Genomic DNA, 12,641 nt, shown 5'->3' with positions numbered 1-12,641 from the left:
GAGTATGGTTTTCAAAGAAATGTGGCAATTAGTTTGAAAGTCTGAGCTTAGGGTATTTAATGAAAATTTATCAAACCAATTTTGCCTTGCCTGGTCTGGGATTCTAGTGTTTCAATACTGCTCAGACACACACACACACACACACACACACACAAATTCCAAGGTTTACACTTAACTACCAGTGGGTGGATTTCAAGATGAAGGTTCTCGCTGCACTAGAGAAATCACTCGTAGCCTCGAGATCTACTGCTGTGATCGCATGAGCCAGCAGATTTGTTTTTAACCAGAGTAAATGAAAACCTCAGACTCAGAAGGGGGAATAAAAACAGGGAAATGTGAGGGTGGTTCAAACCGAACTGAACTCCCATCTCTTCTGAAGAGTGTTTATTATTCCTTTGGAAAATGTTAAATGGCACTTCTCAGAAGAGGATAAAGAAAGGAAAGTATGTAGGATACAGGCCTGTTTTCACAGATTTGGCTGTGCTGCTTTCAGGATATATTGTCTGTTTTTGAAATTTGCACTTTGTCATTCCATACAGGAAATGGTGGAAGAAAGGCGAACCATATCCAGGCAGACACTCTTTTCCATTAGAGAACAATGCATTTTCCAGGTCTTGAGGCCGTTAACATCAAGAACAAAAACTTGAACAATGGTAACTACTGTATACTGGTGTACTATATTAGGACGATATTATTTCTGCTGATGCATTCTCAATGAAACAAACTATATAAAGCTACACAGCAGTTTAATTCGGATTCCCAGTGTTCTCTTTGAATTGTGCATGTGGAAATGCTCTTAATTTCACAATTTTACATAGTTCTGAGCTTTACTGTTGTTTTTACCAGATGTTTAAGTGAACGCAAATCAAGATCAATCAAGATCATGGTTCCCCACTATCCTACAGTTTTAAATAATGTGTTGGACAGCTCTTAACCCAATTTTACTTTCAGCAATAACCTTAAGATAATTACACTGCTTGATGCGTGCCAATAATTTGACCCTTCTGAAACAGATTACCATCTTTTTCATAAGAGGATCTTACATTTTTCCTTAGCTAAATTCAGGTGGTGACTTATGGGCAGTATGTTTGACTGAAGGCTGTGATTTCCAGCTAGCAATGCTATGATGTATTGTGCTTGTGTGAGTAATCATCCAGCAGGCCTAATCAGGGAGTGAACGTGAACAGTCACACTTTCATTTTCAGAATAAGTTTGGAGTAATGTGGACGCCCAGCATAACCATGGCAAAGGTTGATCTTTTTAAAACAAAAACACATGACTGTAAATGTAGCCATAATATTCTAGTGATCATGTGTATGTATGGAATATTTTTTATCTGTGATTAGGTTTCCCCTGAGCACTCGTTTGCCCATATGGTTAATCCACATTTGCATTTAGAGAATGCTTTCTATCAGCAAAATGACAGTTGGTCAAAATAACAGATCTTTCCATTTGTTGGGGTTGAAAATCGGGTTTACATCACCAAATATACATTTTTTTAAACTCTTCTGAAGTTAAAGCAAAGTCCCTTAGAGCAAGTCATTTCACTTGGCGGCCATCTTTGAAACGCCTCTCGGGCAGTATGTTCAGGCATTCTGTCTGAATGGAGAAACATCAAATTCTGCAAAATTGCTTGCTAAGCTTACTATTAAATCTCATATATAAGAGATATACAAAAAAGATTAAACAACAACTGTCTATTTCATTTCATTTCTAAACATTTGAATCACACTAAAACTGCAGAAACTCGCATCTGATCTAAGCCACTCCCCCGGAGAATTGTCAGTCTAAAGCGATCGCTGATTGGCTCCTGTACTAGAAGGCGGAGATTCATTTGCCATCATTGAGCGTTAAACTTTTCTCCATTGAAAACTATACGAGTGACACGTCTTGTGCAATCTATAGTCTTTGGTTACATTTTTGACATCATCCTTAACAAAAAAAAGTTATGCTTGAGTATCTTGTCAAATCACATCCTGTCCTTCATTTGGTTTGTTTAAATTTTCTTCTCAGAAGAATATTTCCATTTTAACCATCCACTAAAAAGTGAAAAACAAGCTGCTTACATTTCTGGCTTACAATATTATTTATGTCTATTTTCAATATTTAAAGCTTATTATGTGTAAATTATGTTTGAATAATATAATTTCCCCAGCCAAGCTCCAGCAAAGCACTGTTTCAATATTTCACGACCACAACTGAACATCTGCGTCATGCAGATGACATACATTCACAACATATGGAGCTTCCAATTCATACCATATGGGCAAAAATACAGATTCTTGATCTGCATCCTTTTAACATATCAATATGTCAGTGGCACACATTCCACTTTTCCCTTGTACACATGGCACCAAGGTACTCACAGTGACCTGAGTTCGACTCCCAGCTTGAGGTCCTTTGCTAATTCTTCCCCTATCTCTGCTCCCCACACTTTCCTGTCTGTAAAATCTCCACTGTCCTATCCCAATAAAAGTGAAAACCCCTAAAAAAAATAATTTTATATATATATATATATATATATATATATATATATATATATATATATATATATATATATATATATATATATATATATATATATATATATATATATATATATATATATATATATATATATAAACCATAAAAAACAACATGCCAAAGGCACTGGCTGACCTTTCAACTGGACATCTGTATAGGACATCATGGCTGCGGCCTCTGAAACCGCATTCCATCTTTAATTCCCAGAACCCCATAAACCCAAACCAAAGTTCTGCCCATTAGGCCAACCGACCGACAATCAGTGTGAAAGGAGAGCGAGGACCGGGTGGTGGGAGGGAAAGGCAGTCTCACAAATACAGAGGCGCTTGTCAGGATTATCAAAGGCCCCCCACACTAGAAGAGAATGTTTGGAGGCGGCTAACAGAGAGACATAATGTGGCTATTTATCCCTCATGTGACTCTATGCATATATTAGAAAGAACACAGAAGAGACAGGCCATCAGCAGGCACCATGAATGAGAGCTTCAACAAAGTCTGCCTTTCTTCAGCACAAACGAGTGTTGTCATTTTTCATATTCCATCTATAACTGGTAAACAGAGCATGGAGTGAAAGTCCCAGAACAGCAGCACTTTTCAGATGCCAAGACCCATATCTAAAACACACACAATGAGGACCAAATGTTTTGTGCTTAAAAAGAATCCATTCAGTTTGTGCTGTGAAGCAGTTCTAACAAAGTTAAAGGAGATATGATTGATTCTGTAGCAGGTGCTCAGTACTTCTGCAAGGAGCGTTTGATTTAGTGAGGAAACCATGAACTTTTACGCTTCCATTTTCACTTGTTTCATAATGTGACCATTTCCTGTATTTTTGAGGAGTTTTCCTGACAATAATAAATGACTTCCTTTATCGTGTTTTCATAGTTCCAAAAAGAAAAAAAAACAGGATGTGGAAACCTCTGGAAAACATTTTGTTGAGGTCAATTTGTGTCTGGACAATGATAAAGAGTTCACAGCACTTCTGTCAACCACTTGGATGTACAGTACATTAGTTTGTAATATGTTGTTGCAAACACAATGTCTGATTGATAATAAAAAGGCACAGTTGGTTCTCTTTATCTGCACCAGGTACAATCATCATAATCTGATTATAAGCTTGGGCAATTTACCAACCTACTTAAATCAGCAGCAACAGAAAGAGGCTTGTTTTCTTACCCATGCCTGATACAATGCTACCATTAAAAAGAGAGACAATCATATTATGGTATTTTTGTTACCAATGTCTCAGTTAAAGTTCTTGTCTTAAAGTTGTTAAGAAAACTGTAAAATACAGACTGTTTCAACCACTTTTCAATCACAACAGGAGATGGTACTGAATGATACCCAGCATTTACATCCAGTGGAGTGAAATAAGTTTGAATGAAAATGAGCAGATACTAAAGCAGTCATTTTTTATTATTTACCAGATATCTGTTTGTTAAAGAAAGTCATTGTAATGACATGAGGGAGTAAATCATGACAATCACTGCAATTGCTGTGGTGAGCTGTTACTTGAAATAACTAAACTTTATAAATTAAACACTCTTAGCTCCTTCTTAGAGAGAATGCAGTAAAGTTGTTGTAAGTTTACACACCCCAGTTCACATTTTTCAGTCTTTTCGACCTCAGCTAAAAATATAAGGCAATAACTTACCCATGTTTGAGACTAGAGCTCGACAACGCTGAAAAAGTCCACAGTTCAAGAGTTTGACACTGAAAGCTGCTAGCGCGACCGCCAGTGTAGTATTAAGGTGACGTCACGATCAACAGGCGGAGAGAGTGGCAAGTTGTGTTTTGGTAAATTTCCTGTTAGCTACATAATATAAATATTATTAAGGTTATATTTGACGAAATATGGATAAATAAATTCGCGCCTTGAATATACTTTCTAATTGTATAATCGATCTACTTTTAAATAATGCATGAATTAATTAATGCAATTACTAAGGAGCAATATATATATATATATATATATATATATATATATATATATATATATATATATATATATATATATATATATATATATAGTATATATTATATTATATAATATATATAATTTTGAAGAAAGGTTTATATCCCCTTCAAATGTTGACTACTCTAATCTTTATTTAGGCATAGCCTGCATACATCGTCAGGACATAATGACATAGCCACAACATGTATTTTGTTTGTATTTTTTTTTTTTAATTTTGGACAATACTTTTTTCTATATCTAGTTTTCCTGGCATTGAGAAAGGATATTGGACAAAAAAAAAAAAAATAATAAATACATGTTGTGGCCATGTCATGTTAACTCATGACGATCTGACGCCATGGTTTCATTTTGACATCCTCTTGCTCACTAAATACATATAGAGCAGAGCATAATGAAAACAATTTCCAGATATTTTCGATCAAATCTTTTTGGTTTGTGTTCACAAAATTACACTTCTTTGAATCACAAATTGATGCGTATAATTTCGGTCTCCTTGGCCCCCTAAGGAGGGCTATGTTCTAAGGCAGGCTATATAATCTCTCACGTAACGTTACAATATCATTCATGTGTGTTTATTCTCCAACCTGCTTCTTATTCAGCGTTTACTGCCGAACACGCCCTTCTGCGATGAGCAGTAGCTCACAAAATAATATGAATAGGTTTAGCGGTGCCATCTGCTGCTAGATTGCAGGAGTTGCACTCCTATATTATGCAAATAACTGAACGGACGAGTAACTTAGTCTTTTATCCACAACAGCCTACGTAACGATTACACGCCCGTATTTGCTCACAAGCAAATCTGATATTTATGCATTATTATGTGGATGGGTTTAATTACGTGCACGTGCAGAGTGGCACATTCAGAGAGGTGAAAGTCCGTTAATGAAACTGAATATCTATGTGAAAAGAACGGTGGATTAATAATGCATCACATCACCCCTACCACGCACAGTCCTCACAGCCGAATATGTCAGCCACAAGCAGTCAGTCTGTAAATTACACAAAAATGTTGTTTTTTTTTCTAACAATAGATGACCAATCTTTTGGACTACAAATACAAGAAAGCACGGGATCCCGAGCACCTCCCTGAGCGAAGATTACACGGATTTGGTGTATGATTTGCGTTGATTGACTGGGCGAATAACCAATCAGCGTTCAAATACACGGTCGGCGTGACACGTCAGGTTCGATTCGACCAATCGTCGCAATGAATCATAAGCAGCGCTGACAAACTACATGGACCAAGCGTTTCTCCGTCAGCGGTACACCTAATCTCAGCACCAGGTCGCTGTCCACTGACATCGACAGAGGTAGGCGATCTTCAATTATTTATACTCGCATGTTTCAATCCCGTTTACACCGCAATAATCGATAAACTCAAATGTCCCTCAAAGCGTTATATTTGTATACACGCGGTGCCTTTTAAAACTACTTTGCCAGCCGTGCTTACTGAATGTGCACTGGTGATTATAACTGCACATTGGTCCTGTGTAAAATAAACAATAGCACAACAAAGGACCCAGAATGGTGATATTGATGGGTTTCCTATTGGAATACAAAGAGCTATTCGATTCATAGCAACAGCAGCATAAGCAAGCAGCAGCCTTCTGATTAGTTATTGTGCTATTTGTACTGCAACTTTTCTTAATGTGATTTGGGGGAACTCCAGGTGGACTGTCCATTGAGGGAATGCACCAGAGGCTCTTTTGGTGTTCGCAATGGTCTGATAATGCATATCAGAGCATCATCACAGATTTCATTATGATTCTGAGCATCTGGGCAGGCTAGACGGAGCAGATTAGACACAGTGAGAAATGAGATACATAATCAGCTTTCTCTTGGCAAGACGCAGAGACAAGCAGGACTAATGATCAGCGCTTCTTGAGACAGGTGAAATTCGACATGCAGGTCATCAATGATATCTACTTGACACATTGCCCCACTTGTGAAACAAGTCATGGGACATTATGTGTTGTTCATGATAGAATAGTTTGCGTGTATGTTCTTTATTTTGCATAAGCTGCAAGTAATGAATTAGTAGGTCTTTTTGAGTCAGTTTTTTTTTCATGGTTGTAAATTTAACCATTTTATTATATCACAGGAGAACAACTGCTTGATGCAATCACAATCAGATTCAGGAGAGTGCTTATACCGCCCTTGGGGATCTTATAGCCTAGTCTCTATGGGCTGTTTAGTGGAAAAGATTTACAGATTAAGTCATTGAAGATGTGGCAGATATAGTTAGGGTGATGGGTGTTTGATTATCAAGGGGAATATGGTGTAGGTCAGAGTGTAACGCTATGTAAGAAAACTGTAATTGTATATGAAGATTGTCATATCTAGGAAAACCTTTGATTGGAAAATTGTCCCCAGTGTTTTTTATTGTTGTCAATCTTTTTATCCTCTTTAACACCTATGTATTGAGACTGGATTGAATCCAAGTACTAAGTTTTTCATTCAATAGCATGGAATTTGAAGAATGTTCTTTGATAAGCCATTAACTCACACATTTTAACTTTAAACTTCTAGTGAAGTCAATCCATTATTAGAAAAATTCAGATCGCGAGTTCAGCTGTCTATTCTGTCTTGGTATGAAACAAGTGGTTTGCTGTCCTGAAAGGAAGCTCGAATCGAGGTTTGGCTGAAACTGTATTTAAGCTATTTAACCACCCATAATGCTACTATTTGGAGGAAAAAGAGGAGATGGAGAGGTTTAGGTGTGCTGGAAAAATTGTCTAAGGGATGGTGCAATGACTGCTGCAATTATTGACAGAACTGAGTGATTAGGCTCCTTCCAAATTTACCTTTGCAACTTTATTAATTTTTATGTTTTTGTAATTTTTAAAAAGTACATATTTATGTGGCTGACGCTTACTATAGTGCAGTACTTGTGCAAGTGTTATATAATACAAACATCTGGGAAACAATGACATTTTCAAACACTTTACAAAGTATGTAAATTTTGACGCTCCAGTGGTTAATAAAAAAAGCTGCAGGCTTCTTGCTAAATAAAACTAGCTGTTGCTACTTCTTGTGTATGTAGTGTATATGACGACTCATAGATATACTAGACTGTTCATCAGCACTGATCTACTTTACGATATAAATGCTTCTTAAAAGCATAATGTGGTGATTATTTAAAACCTACACTGTTAATTTATTACTCGTCTTTTTCTCCAGTAGAACATTGAAGAAGATCTTTAGCTGAAACTGTGGTCCTTGGCGATTCATATAATGCAATGTCAATAAAAACCATCATTATGAGAGACCTAATAGTTCTCGAATCGCTTTTTAACTGCTTGCATAGGTTTTTGGAATAATATATTTGATGTCATAGATACAGATGTCATAGGGTACAGTTTTGGCTTCTTCTGAAACTAATATTTTTATCTAATAAAGCTGTCAAAGTTTCAAACAAAATGTTTCATAATTGCTACCCAATAAATACCAAACTAGCTAAATGTAATACAATATTTCCCCTAAATGTTCATTTTGTATTCAATATGATGAAACACTAAATAATTTATTTTGGGAGGGTACTTACTATAAAGTGTTTTGGATTGACTTTTCCAATTTCATTAAAAAAAAATTCTTATTTTCAAACTTTTGTATTTCCCAAAAAACTGTACTCTTTGGTTACTCTGAACTTCGATCATTCTCATTGTAAATTTATTATTAATTTATTGCTTTTTTTGGCTAAAGTTTACACCCGTAAATATACATTTTCAAAGAACTTACTAATTTTTCAGAAAGGATTTTAATTTATATGTAAACTCCTAAAAAGACTTGCATGTACAACTTTTTCTTGGTGTAAATCATTTAAACTTTATTAATTTGCTGGAACTTTATTTATGTAACCATTTTGTCTCTTTGTTCATATTGTATCCTTGTAAATTTCCTTTCTTGCATAAAAAGAATAAAAAATCTTTATTCGAGTCAAAAAGGCTGAAATATATTGAGTCTTTATATATCAGCCTGTGCAGGAAACTGAATGTTATGTACAACATTATTACCTGTGATCTGAACTTGAGACTGCCCAAAAGTTCAGTCCTGTCAGAACTGTCAAGTTCACAGAAAAGATTCAGATTGTTCCCTTTTGGCCAAGGCTATAAGTTGTAGAAAATATAGTAAATACAGTTCAGAGGAATAAGAGGAATCACTTTACTTCGTAAGACACAGAGCTGTGTTCATTTTTATTAAATTATTATTTTTTTTTTTGTTTTTTGCCGTACATTATAATTGACTTGTATTTTACTGCGTAAATCACCAAGGACTACAGATTTATCTAAAACATTATTTAATGTGTAAGTATTTTAACAGCTAATTTTGTTTACTTATTTAAAACACATAGAAATACATAAATCATAATTTAATATAAATATTTAATATAAAATAGTTAATACAAAGCATGATTTAATATGATCACTTATTATAATGATAGCTTTCTTGGTGTTTTTAAATTTATTTATCTGTTTATTGAAATGTAAGCTCTATGACTTCTGTGAAGTTCACATAAGTCAGAAATGAGCTCTGGATGCATTGGATGTTTATTGAAAAGCTTTGGGTCTTTTGTTTTGGTTCTGCAGACAATGGAGACGCGGCTGCTATTCCCTTCTGTGTTTTTCATGATAGGGTACAGCAGGTCTATAGGCCCTTTTGATGTTATTTTCTGCCAAAACACTCAATAGCAACAAAAACACCACAGCACTTTCCTAAACACCTGTTTGCTGCTGTGTCTGATCCGCAAGAACATTGCAGGCTATGCACGTCCCGATGTCATTTGAACTAGAACATACACGGTTTATTTAGCTAATGAGAGTCTGTAAACCCATACTTTTTTAGATGTACATTTATACATATATTAGTACATATATAAGTTTTTTATATTTGTTATATGCACATTTATTTCTGTAACAGTCAATTGCAAGGACAGAGGTTTGATCAGCATTGAATTCTGTTGATTTTGCAAATTGAATCATTGTCCACATTGCAGTGTTTCACCATATTATCATTCTATGCAAGTAAATAACAGCCTTGCATTGATTATAAAGCGATAAATAAATGAAAACCTAATGATTGAATTAAGATGGGTTTTGCTAAATGAATCAATGTTGAAATTGCAATCCTGTTTCCGCATCTTACTTTTTAATGCTCCGTTAACTACAAATTTAGTTTCCTTTAGATGGGAAAACATTCTGTCACAGTCAGACATACAAACTGTAGATAGCTATGTTGGGCTAGAAGTTATATATATAACAGGATAGCATTGCACATTACAAAATAGATTTAATTATAATCCATTAAAGCTACTAAAAAAATATTAAGTATTACAAATTGTGTTATAGCTGATTGTTTTCTGCCAAAAGATATGAATATGTTGAATAATATTATTTAGTTGTTGCTTTACTTGTTTTGTAGTACACAATGCCTCCTGCCATTTAAAGGCAACACCACAGAATGTGGTGGCTGTGTTATTGTATTATTAAATAAAGAGATGAGGGATTTTAAACATCTGACAGTAATCAGTGTAAAGTGCTACTGTAATTTCTGTAAGGTTAACAAAGCTTGGTTTTTTAATGTTTTAAAATTAAAAGAAAATATACAGTTTGATACATTTGTTAGAAATTTAGAAAATTAAGTAAAACATAATCACTTACATTAACTTAATAAAGCAAATGAAATAGTTACACTACTGATTATAATTTAAGTAGGCTGGCTAACTTGTACTCTGTAACCTATTGCATTTCGAAAGTAACTTTCTCAACATCTATATTGCTGGTACAGTTTATTTTTTAAAAATGTATATTTGTATGTACATTTCAATGGTCTGATTTAGTAACTTCTCATTCAAAACTGTAACACAAAACTGTAATGAAACAAACTAGATAAAATGCATAAATCCTAGAAGTTTGTATCTTTAGACAGCAGATTGTTGAAGACATAATGACATTGATTTAACTTACAGATCTTGTGTTAAATTGTCGTAGTTTCTAGCTGCGGTCACATTAAAGATTGTGCGTGCGATATTCTGTCGTATGGTGCTGCGAAAAGGGGCGGGATTAAACAAGATGATTAGACATTTAAAAAAGCAAGTGATTGGTCCTTATTTTAAATTCCTGTCCTGAGAGGTCATGTTTTGATCCTCGATTGGACTCACTCAATCATGTTATGAAATTTCATAGGTCAGAGCTCACCAAGCTTAAACTTTCCAACGCAGCCAAATTCGCGTGCGTATGAATGAAAGTCTATAGGGAGAAAAGTCCAGTGTGACCGCAGCTTTATAGTGTTTTGATGACATTTTTTGCAACCATTTAGCTTCAAACATTGTTTCAAAGTTATTTTCTCATTAAACAATAAAAACATCCAAGTGCCGGATGGTGTATTCAGGGAACAACACCTCCAAGTTGTTGGATCTCTAATATGTAGCCTATAGACTTCAGACAGAGAAGAGCAATGTTTAATTTTTGGACTATTGTTTAACAACTGTCATGACTGTTCCTCTTCCGCTTATGATTTATTGATTATAAAACTTTTAGCATACCACAAAAACTTTTAGCACAAAAACACATGCATCATAAAGACTGTATCCCTCACATTATTTTTATCCATGTTAGTTCATCAGTATGATGTCTAACCTTACTAATGTAGCGAACTAGCTCAAAAGAAAAATACTATGAATGAGTCATAATTAGTTATAATTAATTATAATATTTAGATAAGCTATACATGTTTAACTGTCAAGTGTCTGTTTGTTTAAAGAACATTCATTTCTGGGTTATATAAAACAACTTAATTTTATGTTAGAATAAAAAACTACCTAGACCATCTAGCAAAATCGGAATGATTAGGAACTCGTTATTAGCAAATAATGAACAACTTCAGGTGTGATGTAAATAAGGCTTTATTAACTAGACTAAACACTTAAACTAAGCTAACACACACACACACACACACACTTGGTATAGGAAAATGCAGTATGAAGGGTGAAGAATAAAAGCAAGTTATAGCTGTATTTAATATTCAGCAGATCTACAGCCTGAAGGAAACACCAGTTTCAAAATTCAAACACCTTTGCAAATAGTTTTAGATGATACTTAATGCATCTGTTACAGAGACTAAGGTTGATATTTGCAGTCTCGCCGTTTGAAAGAGAGTGCTTATGCAGTTCGTTGCGGCTCCAGTTAGGCATGGGACAATAAACGTTTTCAAGGTATACCGTGGTTTAGAAAATATTATAATATTAAATATTATTTTATTATAAATCTTTCTTAAAATAAAATATAATGTTTTCAAAGGGGAAAAAAATTGTTGTGTCTTACCCAGACAGTTAAAAAGAATATATTTTAAAGGAGTAATCATAATACAGTGATACCGTGAAACTGTGATATTTTTATCCAAGGTTATCATGCCATCAGAATCTTATACTGGCCCATGCCTAGCTTCAGTTGGTCTTTGTTGATATTAGTTGATGAAAAAGAGTTTGAGTCCAAGGATCTTTGATGGATGGAATGACAAGGCCAGAGCCTGGCATAGCTTAGGGTTTAGATGGAGAAGACTGCATCTACTGTTCTGCATCTTCACCTGTGATGTAATTCACAATGTGTTATAATGAAATATTTTTCCACGGAACTAGACAAGTGCTTGTTAAATAAGTGTGTTAAACTGCCTACCTCCATAAATTAACATTAGCTAAAGTGATTACTTGAAATAATTATGTACTCCTATTAAATGTTTCTTAAAATTTTTATGCTCTTCCAAACAAATCAGCATATTCAACATAAATTTTTAGATATATATAAACTATATCGTTACTATACATATATATATATATATATATATATATATATATATATATATATATATATATATATATATATATATATATATATATATATATATATATATATATATATATATATATATATACTGTATATATATATATACATATATATATATATATATATATATATATATATATATATATATATATATATATATATATATATGTTTTAAACGGTAGATTACATTGATTTCTTAAGCTTTCTCTCTCTCTCTCTCTCTCTCTCTCTCTCTCTCTCTCTCTCTCTCTCTCTCCTCTCTCTCTCTCTCTCTCTCCTCTCTCTCTCTCTCTCTCTCTCTCTCT

The 12,641-nt window shown here is 34.2% G+C and overlaps 2 protein-coding genes across 2 annotated transcripts in view; one reads left to right on the top strand and one right to left on the bottom strand.

Annotated features, from left to right (window-relative positions):
• gpm6ab (glycoprotein M6Ab) overlaps positions 1–4,268 on the bottom strand; it is a 102,929-nt gene extending 98,661 nt beyond the window's left edge. The window contains exon 1 of the mRNA XM_056457461.1: positions 4,175–4,268. Within this exon, the coding sequence (XP_056313436.1) occupies positions 4,175–4,178 (4 nt within the window). The 5' untranslated portion in view covers positions 4,179–4,268. The remainder of the gene's footprint in view (positions 1–4,174) is intronic.
• Positions 4,269–5,743: 1,475 nt separating this feature from the next.
• Positions 5,744–12,641, top strand: part of wdr17 (WD repeat domain 17) — a 37,845-nt gene continuing 30,947 nt past the window's right edge. Inside the window, exon 1 of the mRNA XM_056457440.1 lies at positions 5,744–5,808. The gene's annotated coding sequence lies outside the window, so the exon portion shown is untranslated. The remainder of the gene's footprint in view (positions 5,809–12,641) is intronic.

This window comes from Danio aesculapii, chromosome 1, assembly GCF_903798145.1.
Source record: "Danio aesculapii chromosome 1, fDanAes4.1, whole genome shotgun sequence".
Taxonomy (NCBI): Eukaryota; Metazoa; Chordata; class Actinopteri; order Cypriniformes; family Danionidae; genus Danio; species Danio aesculapii.
The sequence above is the reverse complement of the archived record's forward strand: the minus strand, read 5'-3'. Positions and strand labels throughout refer to the sequence as shown.